The sequence below is a fragment of the Myodes glareolus genome, chromosome 4 (genome assembly GCF_982192425.1).
Source record: "Myodes glareolus chromosome 4, mMyoGla1.1, whole genome shotgun sequence".
Classification (NCBI taxonomy): domain Eukaryota; kingdom Metazoa; phylum Chordata; class Mammalia; order Rodentia; family Cricetidae; genus Myodes; species Myodes glareolus.
The window spans coordinates 87,028,490-87,050,351 of record NC_142029.1 but is presented as its reverse complement, the minus strand read 5'-3'; the positions used below and the strand labels follow the sequence as shown (position 1 = coordinate 87,050,351).

The 21,862-nt window shown below is 33.6% G+C and overlaps 2 protein-coding genes across 2 annotated transcripts; both read left to right on the top strand.

Annotated features, from left to right (window-relative positions):
* Positions 1-6,190: 6,190 nt before the first annotated feature.
* LOC125388941 (olfactory receptor 8B3-like) lies at positions 6,191-7,132 on the top strand. The gene has a single exon (XM_048417322.3). It carries the CDS (start codon positions 6,200-6,202, stop codon positions 7,130-7,132), a length of 933 nt encoding a protein of 310 aa, XP_048273279.3. The 5' UTR covers positions 6,191-6,199.
* Positions 7,133-17,747: 10,615 nt separating this feature from the next.
* On the top strand, positions 17,748-18,698 carry LOC125388807 (olfactory receptor 8B8-like). The gene has a single exon (XM_048417126.2). The coding sequence runs from the start codon at positions 17,766-17,768 to the stop codon at positions 18,696-18,698; it is 933 nt and encodes a 310-aa protein (XP_048273083.1). The 5' UTR covers positions 17,748-17,765.
* Positions 18,699-21,862: the final 3,164 nt, after the last annotated feature.

Below are 21,862 nucleotides of genomic sequence, written 5' to 3'. Positions count from 1 at the left end.
TTCATAAAATTATCTTGGGGACTCTCAAGATTGATAATGCCTTATATATTTACTGTACTTTATATATTTATGTATAATACCTTATATATTTACTTATATTTACTGTACTCCATGGCAAAAAAAAAGATAAGATAATAAGGAATACCTTGAATAGAATATATGGAAACTACCAGTAAGAATGGAAGAACAATGAGAAAAGTTATAAAATGAAAAAAAAATTCTCCAGGGCATTAATGCTTGTGTATGACTAAATCACCTTGAATGTTTAATGTATTTTTTACTTGCTTGTTTGATTTGTATGTTTTGAATAAGCACACTTAATCTGACTTTGAAGTGATTTTTTTTGGTTTTCCAATGATTCAAATATCAAATTTTGGCACATTTAAAAGACATATTTACTTTTTATTTGTTTATTTATTTACTTACTTACATGTGTATGGCATGTTTTTTTCTATATTTAGTTAAGTATGTCATTTTCATGTATTGTCTTCAAAGGCCAGAAGATGATGTTGGATGCCCTGAAACTGGAGTTACAAGTGTTGGTGAGGCATCATGTGGATGCTAGGTACTGAACCCTAGTTCTCTGTTGAAACATCAAGTGTTCTTACCACTAAGGAATTTCCTTAGTGCACAAATTCTTGTGTTTTAAATTCAGAATTTTCTATTTTCATCAAGGAGCTCAGTTTTCTTGGGAACGTCTTTGACTTTTCTTCTACATAGGGTTTCTTTGACTAACAATATTTCATGTATTGACTAAGGTTGTGTTTCCCTGAGAACACAGCATGCCTACTGTGGCGCGCTGCTTGACCAGCAAGCAAGAACGACCACGAGATCAAGGATTCTTCTCTGATCACACTTTATTGGAGCCTCTTGGTTGAAGGAAGAGCAGGAAGAGAGAGAGAGAGAGAGAGAGAGAGAGAGAGAGAGAGAGAGAGAGAGAGAGAGGAAAAGCCAAGCGGCAGCTGCTTTTCTAGGGTGGAGGGGCTCGGATACTGTCCTGATTGGTGAATACCATTCTGCTGGTGACCGGGGCCTCGAGATTGGCCAGGGGCAAGGCTCAGTTATGCAAATGCAGGCAAAGGGGTACTCAGCCCCACGTGGCAACATCAAAAGGATCTGTTTACCTCCAAGCTGCAGGACCGCCAGCGCCATAATGGCTGATGTCCTGATGGCTCCTTACAGCTTACTATATGGGACACTTTATAGGCACCGAAGGTATTTTTGTCCCATGTATAATTTATTATTCAATCAGTTACCTTCAGTTAATTAAGGTAAGATAGAATTATTTTGTTTGAAGAACCTCAAAATGAAACGTAAGCCTATATACACACACCCTGCAGTTAATTTCCAGAAACAATCACCTTCTTTTACGTTCCTATCTTATACCTATTATTTTTGGTGTTTAAGTGAACTTGTTATCTCTAAGTATTATTACTGATGTGCACTAATTGCAGAAATATATTTTATTGTAGCATTTGAGTGAATTCATGTTTAGTAGTTTTTTTAACAGCTGCTTCACTTAAATTTTCTCAAATTCTTTCTCATTATTTTTTTAGTACACCACTGGTACTTTTGTATCATTTTATCCTACATATGATACAAGACATGCAGTATATTTTTTATGTATTTAACATGATGATATTTATTTGGATGTATTTTCCTGTAAGAAAACGCTTTCTTTCATCTTTTAGCTAAATAATTTTCATATAATTGTACTTTAGTCCTTTACCCATTGATGAGATCATATGCTAATTCCATAATTTATTATTGCTAATAGTGTTGTAACAATCATGGGTGTGTCTCCATATATCTAAAATGCTTGGAATGACTTCATTACATATCTAACAGCCAGGAATGAGATTGTCCTTTACAATTATTTTTGAGCATCCTCTATTCTAACTTTCATATTTATATTTCCTTTAGCAGTTTGAATGTATTATTTTGATAACAGTTTTGCTGCTGTTTCTTATTTACTTTTCTCGATGACATCCTTTGTGAGTTAGATGAGATGCAATATCATACTGATAGGATTTGGATTTCATCAAGAATAAAGATGTTGAAGTGTGCATATATGTTTGCACATGTGTGCATATATGTACACACACACACGTGTGTGTTTGTGTTAACCATTTTCACTTCCTTCTATGATTGATATAGTTGATTTTTAAATACATTCTAAATATTGATCTATTAAAGGAAAACTGGCAAACACGGTATCCCACATTCTTTATAAGCATTTCTCTTGCTGCGAAGAAGTATTTAATTGACTCAAACCTATTGGTTAGTTTTTATTTTCATTGATTATATGATTAAAGACCCATATATAAATAGGTCTTTTAATAAATGATTTTTAAAAAAACAGGTGGAGTATATGGATAGGTACAAACAGAGGTAAAAAGAAGGGTTTATATTGTAATTATGACCTCAAAAAATAAAAAGACCTATTTAGGAATACACTGAATCTGTGTTTGTCTTGGAGTTTTCCTTTCATATTTGTCTACTACTTTCAAGTCTTCCAGTGTTTCATTTACATCTTTAATACAATTCATCTTGAATTTTTACAGAAAAAGTATATAAATCCATTTATTTATGAGTGGATAGCAAGTCTTGCTGGCATCTGTGTGTCTTTTTTCCTTATTATTGCCTTTTCTATCTTTAAAAATTTTGTGGAGAACAGAAATTATGTTGCCTATATTGACCACAAGCCAGCTAGCCAAAGACAACTTTAACTCCTGATCTTTCATGCAGGCTCTAATGTGAGGAGGTTTTAGGCATAGGTCTCCAGGCCTAACTCTAGCAACAGTTCACAGAATTTGTCTTTTCTGTGACATAGAAAAGATACACAATGTACTTTATTACCAAAGTTTAGAAAGCTGAAATGTGTTCATGGGTACCACTTCTTCCTCACTTATTAATCCACCAATAGGAATCCATGGGTGTTCCAATGAATAGCTGCAATCTACCCCATTTTAAAGATACCCCCTAATGTCTAGCTATTTCTGAGAAAGGAATAAACTAATCTTTTTAATGAGATAAAAATGTATATTTGACATAGGATATTTTAAACTAATGACAAGTAAATCAAGAAATGTCTCATGCATAATGTCTATTATTTTTCACTATTTTCTATTATGTAGTGATTTATTATAACTAATTTTATGATTTTTTTCTGTTTTATCACCAAACAATACAACTGAAGACACAATCTTTCATAATTCTTATTTTTAAAGATGCATACATTAGTTGAATAGCTTGTATGAATAAATCCCTGCAAGAGATACTTTATTTCTACAAAGTGTATGTATGTTGTTGAACTCATCTATAAAGTGCTATATTTTAAAACTACAATGTAACCCTATGGAGAAATGTTATGTAAGTATTGGAATTACTTAGCAATGAAGGGAGATTTTAAATGTGACTTGAGTGTTTGTGGATCTTGCTCAAAGGGCCACCTCACGCTTGGCACCAATGGCTTTCTGATATTCATCTTGAGCAATGAAGACAAAACACAGCAACAATAAATTACTTTTGCCAAGTGATTTGGGGAACACACAGGATAGATAATAGCTTAGGTATTTTGCTGCATTCCAAGATAAAAATAACTAATATGATAAGGAATACTGGGAATAGAATCTGTGGAAACTTTCATTAAGAATGAAGGATCAAAAAGAAAACAAAGCAACACAGTAGATTTCCCTTAAGATAGGAAGTTTTATTGTGAGATGGGGTTCAATCTTGGCTCAAGCACAGAAGCACAGTCCCTAAAGATTTGGTGTTTCTTAAATGTCAAGTCCCTAAGAAACAAAAGGTACATTCTGGTCTAGCATGTAAACAGCATACCCCTTGTCTTTTTTATATCTGCTGTCTGTGTCCTGAGAGGAGAGTGAGAAAACGTCTACTTTCTTCCGAGCCAAGTATATCATGCTAGAGAACTATGCAAACTTTCTGATGTCTTATCTGGTGGTAAGTGTGATAAAAAGAAGATGGCATTTTAAGTGATTAAGGTGTATTTGATACATTATGACAAATTATTGGCAATTCCAGTGTATATAAAATTAATTTTGTGTTGTGCCCTCTTAGAAACAAAGGTTTGAGGCTGGAAAGATGGTTCAGTTGTTAAGAGCACTGGCTGTTCTTCCAGAGGACCTGGGTTCAATTCCCAGCACCATATGACAAATTACAAATATCTGTAACTCAAGTTTCTGGGAATCTGACCCCTTCACACCAATGCACATAAAATATTAAATTATTTATTTAAAAAAGAATCAATTTTTTTAACCTTCAGAGACTTACAGGAGTCTGTAATCACAACTGGGTAAAGAAATAAGATGTAACCTTTTCTGTCATGATAGTGTAAGTTAAAACATCTTTATGCCTGAGTCCACTTTTTTTCTTAAAACCTGTATTGATATAGCTCCAACATCTATAAATGATAAATTATTGGAGACACAAAGGTTCTAGTACCACAGATGACTGGAGAAACCAGGAATGTTAAGCATGTAGGAATATCTCTCCAGTGGAATAGATAAAATAACTATTTTCCGTTCAATAGGCTGGGGTTTGATATTGATAATAACTTGGTAACCTTTGGTTATCTGTGGAGGCAGAACTTGAACTCATCCACTCTTTGCTATAAAAGCAGACCTTAAACAATACCCCAAAACATTTATCCCAGACTCTTCCTTCTCTATATTTCAGTTAATGTAGCTCATATTTAGAGGGGATGTCATATGTACTTTATAGCTAACTGACCAGCATGCCATCTTAGTCACAGACCACACTAGACTCTAAACCCTCCTGTTATAGAACCCACCCTCATGGTCACATATACTTAATAAAGGAGTTTCTAAATAGTCTCTTTAAGCTTTATTAAGCATATGGAATTAACATGATTCTTCTCTAGAAACCAGAAATGCGAATGATTGTTGCCTGGAAGCTTTTTCCCAAATTGTTCTGTGCTTTAAATATGCGGCCAATGAATTGGCCAAGTCTGATACAGGTTGACAAAGTGAATCTGGACCAAGTTTTCATTCTCAATTCTTTACAGATAACTGCCTGAATTGTCACTTGCAGGATCCTCCTCAGTAAAGGCACATGTTCCAATAGCTTTGAAACATTTATTAATTGTAAAGTTATTAAATGGAGACTTTTCAAAAATGTCTTTTCCTTATAAAGACTTGCCTTTTGAGAGTTGAATATGTTTACATGGCAGTAATATAATTTAAAATGTTTAAAATGTTATTCTTTATTGAAAATCAAAGCATATACTACTCTTAATTATTTTAACTTGTTGAAAGTTTTATTTTCTGCAGACTTAATCACATTTCTCATTTGAACAATTTTGCAATTTAGCATGCAGTGTTTGATTTCCAATCTCTTGGACCCTTTCCATGAATAATCTAATATTTCTTTATGAATATAACTGTTTATATTGTACATACTGAAAAGATGTTGCTTTGTCTCCATTTAGTGTCTTGGACTTTAAGCTTATGAAATAGCTTGACACTGAAATCCAAGGCTCTCAGGAGTGCCCTTTCATTTCATATTATACAGTTCTAGGAAATTATGAAATTCCTAAAAGAGTATCCTGGATAAAAAGTACAGGGTATTGAAAGAGTTTCAGGAGACACAAGTATTACAAGCTTGCACTCATGAAGTTTCATCACTAAGACAATCTCACAAATCTTTTTAGATGAATATGAATGGTTCTTGTAGTAACCATGGGATTTTAATAATTCCCAGGCTCTGATTAAATCTACAGTTCATATGTGAAACAATGTAGGAGGTACTGATGTCCCCACAGTTATGTCTGGATGAGGCTAAATCCAGGTAGCAACAGGTTCTCCATGTATCTACCAATGGCTGAAACTATGACAAAAGGATGGGATGAGGGTTGGGAATTCCCAAATAAGTGTCCTGCCTACTTGTATTTAGAAATCTGAGCAGCCATACTAGAAAGTGACAGCAACGATAGCAGCTTTTTGAGTTGCTGGTGATTACTTTAGTTATCTTTTAATGGTCTAGTATGGGTAAATGTCGCTCTACATCTTGATACAATTAACAGTAATTTCTGTGAACTCAGATATTTAGGCATTCCCATCATGAAGTTAACAAATGTGATAGAAGCTATGCCAGTAATATTTTTTGGTCTCATGATGTCACAACATACATTTGTGTTTACAGATTATCTTAAAGAAAAATGGGACTGAAGAATGGTTCTTTGGTGAATGAATTCATTCTACTGGGATTGACAAATGACCCTGATCTCCAATTACCACTGTTCTTACTGTTTCTGCTAATATATACAACGACAGCACTGGGGAATTTGGTTTTGATCATTTTAATTGTGCTTAATTCTCACCTTCACACTCCCATGTACTTTTTTCTCTTTAACTTGTCTTGCATTGACCTCTGCTATTCCTCTGTGATTACACCCAAAATGCTGATGAACTTCTTAGTAAGGAAAAATGTTATCTCCTACAATGGATGCATGACCCAGCTGTATTTCTTCTGTTTTTTTGCCATTTGTGAATGCTGTGTTCTGACATCAATGGCCTATGATCGTTATGTGGCTATCTGTAATCCACTCTTATATAACGTTGCCATGTCCCCCAAGGTGTGTTCCTATCTTATGCTTGGTTCATACATAATGGGATTTTCTGGTGCCATGATCCATACTGGATGCATTTTAAGACTGACTTTCTGTGACAACAATATCATCAACCACTATTTCTGTGATCTTTTCCCTTTGCTGCAGCTTTCTTGCACAAACACTTATGCCAATGTAATAGAGATTCTTATTGTAGGTGGGAAAGATATCATTATACCCAGTGTTATCATCTTTACCTCCTATGGCTTCATCCTCTCTAATATCCTTCAAATGAGATCCACTGCAGGCATATACAAAGCCTTTAGTACCTGCAGCTCCCACATTCTTGCTGTTTCTCTATTCTTTGGATCATGTGCATTTATGTATCTTAAACCCTCCTCAGCTGGATCCATGGATCAGGGAAAAATATCTTCTGTCTTTTACACCATTGTGGTTCCCATGATGAACCCTTTAATTTACAGCTTGAGAAACAAGGATGTCAAAGTTGCCCTGAGAAAAACCTTTCATAGGAGGAGTCTTTGAACAAATTAAAATCTTTAGCACTATAGATTTGTCAATGAGCATATCTATGGCCATAATAAAAACCACCTTTTGATTTATCTTTTTTAAAAAGTTGATGATTGGTAGAATATTGAGACATTTTTATTCCTCCAGTTGTTTTGGTATAAATTTTCTTTGATTTTATGCTGCTGGCAAAGTCTTTTTTTCATCATTTTAACTAAGAATAACAGTAATTAATTATACCTCTTTTGTGATTGTCCTTATTGGATGTATCCCCAAAATAAAAAATTATCTGTCAATAGTTATATAAAGTACTCCTTCAATGTCCATGTATCTAGTGGCAAGGTGATTCTTACTCATCTATGTAATAAAGTGTGAAGCAGATTCATTTTTAACCTTTCTTGGGCACAAGTGTGTCCCTTTTTATAAAAGTGCTTAATGATCACAGGGTTTTTATTAACTGGCTATTCAATACAAGCTACATGTGAGCTTTAAATAATTTAGTAATTGACATTCTTATGTCAGTCAGTTATGTTATATTTATTTCATAAATAATAACTAATTAATTTTATAAGTAATATGTTATATATGTATATATATGTAATTTTATAAATAATGTATTTTATATATATACGCTGTATACAGCGTTATAGATTATACTTCCTCTCCACTCTTCATAAAGCTTTGATGAAATTTTATCCTTAAATAATCTCATCTATCAGAAGGTTAAAGAATGATTGAAAATGTACATGTGTTCTTTGATTTACTTGATTTTTGTGCAGTATGATAGCTTATGTTTTAATTTAATTCTTCTACTTTGGGCACTGGGTTTTTTTTTCCAGCACCATTGTTTTAGGATGCTGTCTTTCCTTGAGTCTTTTAACAAGACTTTCAAAAGGCTACTAGTGTTATTTATAACAGTTCCTGCTCCCTCTCCACCCTACACTCTGCTGACATCCCATTTGACCCTTCATGCTCCATTATTCCTCTTTTACCACTTTATATCACTACTTTCAAGGTCTGATCCCTTGAGAAACAATTTTCTTCTCTATTTGAAATTTAAATAATTTATTAGATAATTATAGTCACTAAGGTGCCATACTATTATAGACAAGAATGACATGAGTGGGAATTTTTACTTTGTTCTTGGTGTGAAAGACAAGGGAACTCTATTAGCAAGGGTCATTATAGATTATGTACTGTTTTGTTTCATAATTGACATTTATTGTGTTGTTGTTACTCCAGTATAGCTTTGTTTTGTTTTTGAAAGGAAATTATGTTGAATTTTGTCATAGGATTCTTGTGTGTCCATTTATATGCATTTGATAATCTAATGTTATGACATATTAATTTGTTTGATTTAAGAAATTATTAACTTTGTTGAGATGTCAATCTCATGCTGTTATTCCTTCTTTCCATGCAATTAGGATATTTACTGACTCACGTGAAAATCACCATACTAAATTCAATACTGCATTATCACCACTCAAAGTAAATAATAGATATATTTGCAGTCATTTCTATTTCTTTAATTCCAATCACTACCCCTCTAATGTTTCTATGTTTATATATTTTCATTGTTCTGTAAAATACTTAATGAATGTTACATGAAATGGCATTGTATGTTGATTTTTCTGTTGAACATTTCAATGTAGACCAGGCAGTGGTGGCACATGCCTTTAATCCCAGCACTCGAGAGGCAGAGGCAGGCGGATCTCTGTGAGTTCGAGGCAAGCCTGGTCTACTGGAGCTAGTTCTAGGACAGTCTCCAAAGCTACAGAGAAAACCTGTTTTGGAAAAACAAAACAAAACAAAAACCAACAACAACAACAAAAAAACACATTTTAATGTATTCATTAAATGTTCAGTGTTCATTGATTTTTTTAAGTGTTCATTAATTTTAAAACCAAAATTTTAATTTTGTATCATTCTTTGTTAAATTAAATATATGGGTGGATATGCCACATTTTATTCATTCAATAATTTATTAATTAGTGTGTATTTGAGAAAATTTTACATTTTCTTTTTTATGAAAATTGATTTAATGAACATCTGTGTAATTTAAAGAGATAAATGCATTATGTGGACATACATATTCATTGCTTACCAGTATATATTAAAATTTTCCAGTTGCTATACTACTGCTACTTTTTCTATGCAGATTGTTTTTTAAGGAGGTTGCATAATTGTAGCAGCCCATAATAATATATTTTACTTTCTGCACGTCATCATCACCAATTGTCACTGTCCAGTTTTTACCTATACCTATCCAAGAGGGTTATGGTACAATTTTTATAATGAAACTGAATTAATACATCTTGAGTGCTGTGTGATCATTAGATTGACAACTGAGATACTTCAGAAAACTTATTCTATAATCAACCACTGGGCATTATCCATGACAGACTATAGATCAGTGAAGAATTGTGATCACACTAACATATTACTATACAATGCACTGTGCCTCTGAAAGATAGGTAAGGATTTACAATATAAAGTGCTCACCTTAGGGGCATCACTAACTCCATGGCAACACTAAGAGCCAGAGGCTCTTCATCAGTGTCTTATTAAAGATTGCTATGTGCCTCCTCAAGGAAGTACAATCCATGGTAGCTCAACCTATCTATGAAAATTTCCTTTAACTACTTAGTTAGTGATAATCAACATGATCCAGGGACATTATGCCCTTTAAGAGAGACTATTAATAACCTAGGAAAGATCCCTTTAAATGGCTGAAGCACTGAAGTTGAAGGAATCATCATTTCCTAATAAGAATGGACTTTTAAAACATAGAATATCAAATTAACACCAGACAGAGAAAGCCAAGGCAAAAGATCAAAATAACTTTCACAGTAAGATTTGAGGTACTCACAATTTCCTTCTTTTTTGCTCTTCTAAATGTTACTATATAGTCAAATTTTGAAAATTTATTGTTCTCCATTCATTCGAAGAAGTATACTGCGAATGTCCTATTGATCAGTTATTTTAAACTGAAGATGAGGTTGTGGAGAGAGCACAATTGCTAGAGGGCTTGTAAGTCTGAAGGTGATTAAATTCCTTTTTCTCCACAAAAGCTAACTGTGATGAAAAGTATCTAAATGCCAGGGCTAGGCAGTCAGAGATGGGTGGATCCTTATACTCACTAGCCAGCAAATTTAGTCTAATGAACTCTAGTGTGTGTCTGTGTACAAACAAGCGCAATGCAAATCTACACTTGTACACATACACAAGCAACATATAAGATATACAAATAAATAATGTCTAAACATAATATCATGAAACAATTCTGAATAGATAGAAAACTCCAACACAGATATATTTTTGAAATATCCCTAAAGTTTTGGTTTTGAGTGCTGTTGTGTAACAGCCTTAAAATGTTTTTAATTTTCAAATATTTTTTGATGGTAATAGCAAATGTCATTGACTTTGCCATAGTTTAAATGTCTCCCCTCAAAAACATTTTGGGAACTAATAGCCAAGATAAAGTACTATGTGAGTGCTTTTAAGACATGATCAGTTTATGACAACTGTTGCTAAGATTGCACTAGTGAAAAATTTGCAGGACTGAATTTATTTTGATGAAAGTGGTTTTCTTATAAGAGTGGAGTCCCTCTACTGCTCATTCTTCCCTTTGTGTGATGATTCTTGTTCTCAGTTCTATATCTTCTTCTGGCTTGAGATGCTGCTATAGGAAGACCCTGACCACATTCAGACAGCTTGGCAGTAGACTGTGTGACGCTCAGAACTGTGCGCTTTTGTTTTCAAGTTGATTATTTGATGTATGGAATGGATTTAGAGCAATAAATTGTGAAATTATGTATATTATATTTGGCACAATTGTATATTACATAATAGCTCATAGTGATGATGGTTTTGGAGTGTATTTACTTTATCATACCTGCTGTTAAGAGAGTTACATATATGCAGAGTTGTGCAGGCTGGTCCTCTCGTGAGATTCCTAACATCAGGAACAAAGTCTGTCTCTGAAATCTTTACTGGTTTTTGGACCCTCCTCATTCTTGCATACCTTGCTCAGACTTGGTGTACTTATTCTTATGGGGAGGTATTTGCTCTTAGTACTGTTATACTTTTGGTCTGGTCCCTTTAAGGGGCAAGCCACGCCCACTCCCAGCCACTTCTGACCTCTCCTTTGCCATCTTAACTTTCTTTCTGGTCCCTCTCTTGGCGTGTGCACACATGACTTTATGTCTTTCTGTCTCTCTATCTCTCTGCCTCTTCTTTAAGTAATAAATGTTTACCTTTATATTTAGCCTTACGTCTATTTACTATGTCCTGTAAGCTTTTTATCCGCCAACTCTGCCGCGGGCTGCCACTCACCGCGGGAAACCTGCACCACTCTAGCCTTCTCTGCTTGGACTAGCGGCTGTGGTCACTCCGCATTATATTTTTAAAGAACAAAAAGTACAGTGTAATATGTCCTGTTTGGTTGACACTTATGGAAGGCATGTCCTTTCCTAAACAGAAATGGAGAGAGAGTGGTTTGGGCAGTGGGAAAAGCAGGGTGCAGGTATGAACCTGGAAGAGAGGAGGGAGGGGAAACTGCAGTCAAAATGTAAAATTAATGAATTAGGTAATTAAAAGTTATTTATTCCTTCATTTGCAGTATTGCTGTCATTTATTACCTGTGCTATTGGGTAAGAGTAGAATCCTAGTGCTTATGAGTTTTGTGTATATTGATGTTGTGTCACGGGGATTTCAGCTATATGTGAAGATTGCAATTTTTTAATCCCAATGGTAGAAGGCGTTTAGCTAAATTATAGACATTTGATAGAATTACCAACAATATTATCTATGGCTACAGTTTCTTTTACAGAAGATGTTTAACTAAACATTAGCTTCCTCCCAAAGACATTTTAATTAACTACACAGACAGCAAAGGGTTGTGCCTCTAGTTAATAGTTCATGTGAAAGTATACCATTTTTAGTGAATTTTTAATTTCATCATTTATTCTTAGGATACTTTTATTTTATTTGTAGTATTTATGCAGCAAACTAATAATGACTTAAGCTACATAATTTTCATGAACACACCTTATTTTACTTGATTCCTGATAGTAAGCATTGTCCCCACAGATACTCACACATCATCTTTGATGTCATAGAATTTTCACATATTACCATATATGTTTAATATTATATATTTCAAATGAGGAAAAAGATGCTATTTTTCTTTCTTTTTCCGTACATTATACTCCACTCCGGCTTTGTCCCCAATCTATTAGTTTTCTTTCTTTCTCATATACTATTTCTTTCAGTTTAAGGTCATATGTATTTAGGTCTAGATCTTGACCATGACAGAAAAATATGATATTTGTCTTTCTGAGTCTGATCTACATGTATGTAATTGAACCAGAGGATTTTATGTTCTATTTACTTTCCTGCAGCTAACACTGAGCTCTTTGTTACAGGTTAATTAGCTCCCTTGAGTTTATAAATATCACATCTTCCATGTTCGTTCTTCCACCGGTGGACCTATCTATATATTCAATTTGTTAACTATTGTAACAAGTACTGTAATAAACTTGGATGCACAGAGCACTCTTTGAGGTATTGTCTTTGATTTTTCCAAATACATACTAAGAGGTACTACATTCCCAGTTTGTCATTCGCAGGCTTGCTGGTCATGTAGACACAGCTTTCCTTTCTAATCAGCATCATCTAAATTAATAATTTAAGCTGTAGTACTCTGATATCTTGTGAGCTCACTGAAACCCTAATTATATTTATGGCCTGGAGTGGTACATGACATTATAACTGTCCATAAAGTCATATGATTTCTGTTTTAAAAGAAACTTTCTGATAGAGAACAGGGACATTTCACTGTTTTATCACTTAAAGTTTAATCTAAGTACCTTGTCAATCAGTTGGATAGAAAAATACCCCTGTCTACCTTAGACATTTTTGAAGGATATAGTCTGCCTGAATTACAAATCAATATAGCAGTTTCTTTGACTTGTATATGTTCATTTATAAATGCTCTGTTCTACAATGGTCAGACTGGTCAATGTTTACTCTTTCCTCTTGAGAATGCCCAACCTGACTGTGTTATAAAGTCTATCATTTGCATTATGGTGTGCGTTCATTTTCTGAGTTAGGACTAGTTTCTGAGTTAGGCACATCTTTTACACAATGTCTCCTTGTTAAAGCAGGATTTAATACTGAGAAAGACAGAAAACTTCTCAAATAATAGCCTAAAATCAGGCTGCAAGATTAGTTAAGTTCAGTCAGCATTTTTACTTTGTATGTTTCCCTGTCTGTATTCCTTAGAGTCATGGCCACACATTTTTCCTTCTAATAACCTCTCCCTTCCAACATACTGCCAGGAAAATTTAGGGTCAGTGATGATGAACTCTTTCACACCCTCTGTTCTAATGACAAGAATCAAAAGCTTTCTAAGTCTCTGGTGTTTTTAATTTTTTATTTATTTTACACCCCAAATGCCACCTCCCTCCATCCTCTCCTCCATTTTTTCTTCACCTCACCTCACTTGCCCTAAATCCACCCCTGTACTGTTTTCACTCAGAAAGAGACAGCCTTCACATGGACTTCAGTTAAGTATGGCATATCAAGCTACCATAAGACCAAACAACGCCCCCCACCATTCAGTCTGAGCAAAGCAATCCCATATGAGGAAGAGGTGCCTTAAGGCCATTAAAAAGACCAGGGACAGCCTGGCTTCCATTGATAGAATGTCCCACAAATATGCCAAGTTACACAACTGTCACATATATGCACAGGACCTAGGTCGGTTCCATTCAGGCTCTCTTGGTTCACACTCTGTGAGTTCCCATGAATCAGGCTAGCCTAGCTCTTTCTTAAGAAATAGAGTTTGACTAATGGCTAGACCAAGTCTATGTCTTTAGCAAACTTCAAACTCAAGTTTCTAAGTCTCTATCTTTAGCAGACCACTTAGACACCTTCTCCCTAAGCTTAAGAGAACTTCTTAATGCCACAATTCCAGGCTACTCAAATTCTGGAAAAGGCTTTGTGCTTCTAATCTGTTACCTTGGTCTTTCTTAATGCTTTGTATTGTTGTTATTTCAGTTGTTTGTTTCTGTTCATATGTCAACATTCCTTTCCAAATTTTCTTTGCATTTTGAACAATAATTCTTTAAATTCATTGATATTCATTAAGAGGATTTTTGTCCCCTGTTATCAGAGATATGTCAATGTCTTTGTTGTTTGACACTTGTTAGAAATATGTTATATTTTAAAATTGAGTGTTGTATGTATGTTCCACCCTAGAAGAAAATGATTGCCCTTGTCAAATTGACCTTGTTTTCACACAGGACTTCTGCATTGGCACCTGTGTTGTCATGTTTTGTTGTTTTCAGTGACAGACAAACGGAGTCTCATGTGTGCTAGTCAAGACCTATACCACTGGCCTATACTTTAAGGTTTTGAAAATTTTATTAGAATTTATTTGAAATTATTATTTATTGTCTAAAAGAGATTTTATAATAATAAAACACTTATAATTGTCCATGAAGTCTTATGTCTTATTTTTACAAAAACAAAGATATATTTTCAATTCCTAATCTTATTTAAACTTCGGCTTTAATTTCTTTATTTTTTTTTCCGTTTTTATGACATTTGAGACAAAAACTTGATTGTTCCGAAAGCCTTTCCTGAAGCTTGTTTCATAACCCAAAGAAATTTTAAACTATACCTCCTGCTTCAGACTTCCCACTCCTTGATTTGTGTTTTACCCTAGAGAGATAAACATGAGGTTTAATAAATGTGACTCAGTATATTAAACAATTTAGAAGACATGGATGTCCATAAATAGCTTCAGAGGTACAGTTATTTGAAGACATGCTTTAGGAACAAAATAAAAAAAAAAGCAAAGTATGAATGGAGAGTGACAGAATAACTGGACCATTCATTTGGCAACTCAGGGGTCTTAAAATATACATAAAATATTCATTCCTGAATCACCACACCAGAAATTCGATGGGCGGTTGCATTGTAACCTACCTTAGATAAATTCTTGTTTGTCCAGTAGTCTTGGAAATGAGTAAATTAACCTTTGTCTTGAAATGAAAAATACATTTGGCATAGGTTATTTTAAATTGATGATAAATAAATCAGAAATGCCTACTTCTTAAAGACAGTGGGGTTTATATTCATTGTAACTGGAGCTTTCTCTTTTACCCACCAGTCCTGAACAACCACTCTGAGGCTTAATAGTAATTTAAAACTCTTTGGCCTATTAGGTCAGGCTTATTTTTAACTAGCTCTTAGAACATAAATTAAACCATTTCTGTTATTCTATATTTTACCACAAGACTCATGAGTTTTTACAGCATATTTTGTTTCTCCGGTCATTGCTCACATCTCTCTGACTTTGCTATTTTTCATCATGCATCTATTTGGATTTCCTGTCTGGCTCTGTTCTGCCTGACTGTTGGCCAAATCAGGTTCTTTATTTACCAATGGTAATAAAATATATATCCTCAACATTCAGAGAAACATCCCACATCAATTTATAGATGAAATTTCACAGTTTTTCATTGTGCACGGATTTACTGTAACTAGTTTTATGGGGTTTTTTATTTATTCACCACAATTCTATTGAAGACATGACCTTTTTTATAAATATTTTTTAATGAAAATGCATAAATTAGTAAAGTAGCTTATATTACGAATTCCATGGATTCTCTATTTTTTTCTAAATTGTGTATAGATGTGGTTGAACCCACCTATAAAGTGCTACATGTAAGAACAAATCTGGAAACTATATTAGAAATGTCATTTAAGGAATGAAATGACTGAGCAATGATGTAAAATTTTAAACATGTCTTGGGAGATCTAGAAATGTTGATTAATGGGATAGTTTCTGCTTGGTATCAATGACTTTCTGAAACTAATCTTCAACACTGAGGGCAAAACACATCCACAAATTATTTTTATAAAATTATTTTGGTAACTCTCAGGATAGATAATGCCATATATAGTAATATGTATGTATATATATATTACTTCATGCTAAAAAAAGACAAGATAATAGGGAATACTGGGAATAGAATCTGTGGAAACTTCCATTTAGGATGGAGGAACAATGATAAGAGGAAACATCACAATAGATTTCCCTTAAGATATGAAGGTTATTGAGATACAGGATTCAATGTTGGCTCAAGCACAGAAATACAGTCCCTAAAGAGAAATGAATGTACTTCTTAAATAACAAGTCTCTAAAGAACAAAAGGCACATTCTGATCTAGCATATAAACATCATTACCTCATACCTTTTTTATACCTGGTGTCTGCATCCTGAAAGGAGATTGTGAAAACCTCTTCCTTGTTCATAGCCTAGTATTTCATGCTAGTGGATTATGCACACCTTCTGGTGTCTCGTCTAGTGGTAAGTGTGATAAAAAGAAGATACCACTTCAAATTACTGGTAATTCCAAGGTATATAAAAATGAATTTTGTGTTATATACTCTTATAATCAAAAGTTTGAAACCACCTGACACTTATAAAGCTCTATGACACTACAATGGTGTGGGAATGAAGTAAAACCCTTTCTTTCATGATGAGGCAAATTGAAATTTATTTATGGTGGAATTTTTTTCTTTAACATCTTTAGATACAATATCTAAAATTACAAATATGAGTTAACTATTTGCACCCATTTTTTGTTGAGAAGTTATCCAAAATGGAATGTATTCACATGTCTTTTTCCTACATAGGAATGTACGAACAGGTAGTGATAAATAAAAGTTTTTGTTAGAAAATTAAAGCATATGCCATTCTTAACTACTTTAATTACCGAAATTAGCCCTCCAAACTTCACTATGTTTCTCATTTGAATCCTTTTCCAATTTAGCTGTCAGCACTTGCTTTCTAATTTCATGGGACCTAGGCAAAAATATTCTATGTTCTGGTGATGAGCTTATTTTTTATATTGCACACATAGGGGAGGTGATGCACTGTTTATATTTAGTGTCTTATTCATTTGATTTGTGAAGTAGCTTTACACTGATTGACAGGAATCTCGCGAATGTCCTTTCATTATATATTATGCAGTTCTAAGAATAGAATGAAATTGTCACAAGAATATTCTGGAGAAAACATCACAGAGATTTGAAAGGTTCAGAGGTTAGAAGACAGAAGCTATACAATGATACAGTCAGTAAATTACTTATTGAGGGCCATCATTCAAATCCTTCTAGCACAACTCTGGCTAAATCAAAGCTAAAGTTTAAATTTGAAACAATGTACATTGTCCTGATGTCACCACAGTTGTATCCAGATGGGGTGCTCCAAGTTGTCACAGGTAATACACGTATCTGGCCAGTGCTGAAACAAGACAAGATGAGGGATGGGAAACTTCCATTTCTCCTGCCCCCCTTATAAGGATATCTGAGTGGTCTTGTAGGAAATGACAGCAATGGTCATGGCACTTTAGACCATGGATAGTTAACTTTATTTATCCTTTAAAGCAGTAATCTGGGAGAATATTATGCTTCATCATGGTAGCATGAACTGCAACTTCTATGAATCCGAATAAGTACTTGTAAAGCATTTCCACCATGTAATTCACAAGTGTGATATAAACTGTGGCAGTAATTGTTATGACTTTATAATGTTATAATATTCTTTTGTGTTTACAGATTATCTTAAAGAAGAATGAGTCTGGAGAATGGTTCTTTGGTGACTGAATTCATTCTACAGGGATTGACAAATGACCCTGCTCTCCAATTACCCCTGTTTTCACTCTTTCTGCTAATATATACAACCACAGTACTGGGGAACATGACTTTGATAACTTTAATTGTGCTGAATTCTCACCTCCATACCCCCATGTACTTTTTCCTTTTAAACTTGTCCTTCATTGACCTCTGTTATTCCTCTGTGATTACACCCAAAATGCTGATGAACTTCGTAGAAAGGAAGAATATTATCTCTTACGTGGGATGCATGACCCAGCTGTATTTCTTCTGTTTCTTTGCTGTCAGTGAATGCTGTGTTCTGACATCAATGGCTTATGATCGTTATGTGGCTATCTGTAATCCACTCTTGTATAACATTTATATGTCCCCCAAGATTTGTTCCTATCTTATGCTTGGTTCGTATATAATGGGATTTTCTGGTGCCATGATTCATACTGGATGGATGCTTAGGCTGACCTTCTGTGATAGGAACACCATCAATCATTATTTCTGTGACCTGCTCCCTTTATTGCAGCTCTCCTGCACCAATACCTTTGCCAATGAAATTGAGATTATTATTGTAGGCGGGATAGATATTATTGTGCCCAGTGTCATCATCTTTACCTCTTATGGCTTCATCCTCTCTAATATCCTTCAGATGAGTTCCACCGAGGGCAGATCTAAAGCTTTTAGCACCTGTAGCTCTCACATAATTGCTGTCTCTCTATTCTTTGGGTCAGGTGCATTTATGTATCTTCAACCTTCCTCAGCCGGATCTATGGATCAGGGGAAAAGGTCTTCCATTTTTTATACCATATTGATTCCTATGATGAACCCCCTAATCTATAGCTTGAGGAACAAAGATGTTAAAATTGCACTGAGAAAAACTTTTAGCAGGAGGATATTTTGATTAAAAATCAATATGTTCATTCCTATAGTCACGTTATTGAGAATTTCTGTGGTATTAATCAAGACCACAATTTTATGTTTTTTTAAAAAATCTGATCATTAGTAGATTATTGAAATATCTTTATTAAATATAAATTGCCTTCAATTTTATATAATTGATAAATTCTTCTTTCAAAATTTTAACTACCATAACAGTAAGTAATTAAAAATTTTTACCATTATGGAAAGTATCCTAAAATAAACAAATGATCTGTCAGTTGTCATATGAAGCCATACTGCCTTCATCATGTATCCTATCACAAGATGGTTCTCATCTGTCTTTGTACTAAAGTGTGATCAGATTGTGTTTTACACTTTCTTGAGCTCACTGTGTCCCTTGGAAAACCCAGTTCTTCCCAACCCAGATATTTTTATTAACTGGCTATTGTTTACAACACATATTATAACTGTTAGTAATATACATTTGACTTTATGTTAGGTTGTTGTATGTATTTTATAAGATAAAACTGAAGAACATTGAGGAATATAGGAATTATACTATATAGTATTATATTAATATATTTTAAGAACCTTAATGACTGCACTTTATCCCCACTCCTCACAAATCTTTGGGGGAACTTCTCACCCTTAATGAACATAGTCTAAGCGCGTGCACCTTAGAGAATGATTCAAATGTGGACTTATTTTCATTTTGGGAATAGGCTGGGTACAATGTCAGGTGCAATTTGTAGTTGAAGCTCTATGTAGGAAAAAATTTGCTAAAATGCATATAGGCAAATGGCATGATATATTCTCTTCTCTTTTATAAAAGGTCCTAGAAATATTTAATAACATGAGAATTTTATGGTTATCATAGTGACTAATGGTGTGTAATATCAAGAAACTTACAAAACAAAAAAATTCTACATGGCAATAATGCTTATACACAACTAAATCACCTTTTCCTTTGATGGGTCTCATGTATTATTGGTATGTGCAATTTAAGAAATTGAAGTTCTTGATTAAGGCCAGAGACAAGAATAATTTGAAAGTACATTTTTATGTATAAAATACACTGACAAAATACCTCAAAGAGCAGTGCAATGATAATATTTTCTTCTTTGAGAAACTGGCAAATATTTTAGTAAAAAATTCATAATCTGATGCCAGGTGACAATTTTCATGTTATATGATAACTTTAGTGATACAATTTTTTTAGTTTTTGTCTGCAGTTCATTCAATTTTAAGAGCTTGGATGTTTGATTAAAATATTTTTTACTTGCTTGTTTGACTTTTAGGTGTTCTGAAGAAACACATTTATTCTTGCTATGAAGTGACCATTTGATGTTCCAATGACTCAAATATCCAATTTTGACACATTTAAAAGACTTATTTATTTATTTATTTACTTACTTACTTATTTGCTTATATGTTTATGAGATTCTTAAATGTGTATTTATATGTATTTATGTATGTGTATTACTTTCATGCATTATCTTCAGAGGTCAGAATATGATGTTGGATGCTCTAAATCTGGAATTACAGATATTGATAAGGCATTATGTGGATACTGGGTATTGAACCCCAGTTCTCTGTGGGAAGATCAAGTGCTCTTGACCAATAAGAAATCTCCATAAGGCACAAATTCTTGTGTTTTTATTAAAAATGTTCTGTTCTCATTGAAGAGCTCAGTTTACTTGGCAATATCTTTTATTTTCCTCTACATAAGATTTCTATCATTTTTATGTATTGACTAAGGTTGTGCTTCCCTGAGAACACATCAATCTTACTATATGGGATACTTTTTAAGCACTGCAGGGTGTTGCTGTCCCATGCAGAGTTTATTATTCTTTTAGTTACTATCAGTAAAGTAGATGAGATAGAATTATTTTGTTTAAAGAACCTCAAAATGCAACGTAAGCATATATACACACACCTTGTAGTTACTTTCCAGAAACAACCACCTTCTTTTAAAATCTGCTTTTCTATCTTATATCTTTTATTTTAGATGTTTAAGTTATCTTTACATGTTATGATTAATGTGCACTAATTAGAGAAATATGTTTCATTGTAACATTTGAATGATTTCAAGTTTAGTAGTTTGTTAGCAGCAGCTCACTTTAAATTTTCTCATATTCTTTCTTCTAATTGTTCAGTACACCACTTATACTTTTGTGGGGTTTTTTTTATCCTGCTTATGGTACAAAACATGCAGTATATTGACTTGTGTACCTTGCTTATGTCTACTGACATGATGGTATTTAGTTACATGCATTTTTCTGTAAGGAAATGATCTTTTTCCTTTTAACTAAACAATTTTCTCTCATTTATATATATTGTAGTGTAGCCCTCCATCCATTGGTAAAATCCTATGCTAATTTCAGAATTTTTTACTTTGAGTACTTCTGTAAAATCCATGGGTGTGTCTCTATATATCTTATATGTTTGGGATGATTTCCTTACATATCTATTAATATTCTCTATTCTAATATTCATAGTAATTTTCCTGCATCACTTCAGATGTATTATTTTGATAAAAGTCTTGCTATTGTTTGTTCTTACTTTTTTTGATGACATCCATTGTGAGTTAGATGAGATGGAATATCATACAGATTGGATTTGGATTTCATCAAGAGTAAAAATGTTGGTGTGTGTGTGTGCACATATGTGTGTTTATGTTGGCCATTTTTACTTCCTTCTGTTATAACATAGCTGATTTTTTTATAAACTCCAAATATTAATCTCCTGTTGAGGAAAGCTGGCAAATACAGAACTTCCCCTCCCCCATTTTTTGTGTTTCTCTTGCTGTGGATAAGCATTTAATTGATGCAAACCTATTGGTCAGTTTGTATTATCATTGACTGTGTAATTAAATACTTATATATAAATAGGTCTTTTAATAAATTAATTTGAAAGAAAACAGGAGGAGTATATGAATAGGTTCAAAAAGAGGAAATGGAAAGAGTTTATATTGAAATTATGATTTCAAGAAATAAAAACACTTATTTAGTAATGTACTGATTCTCTGTTTGTTTTGTAGTTTTCCATTCATGTTTGTCTATTGCTTTTAAGCATTTCAGTATTTCATTTAAGTATTTGAAACAACTCATCTTGATTTTTTACAGAATGAGAAATAAGAATATAATTCCCTTTATTTACTTGTAGATAGCAAGTCTTGATGGCATC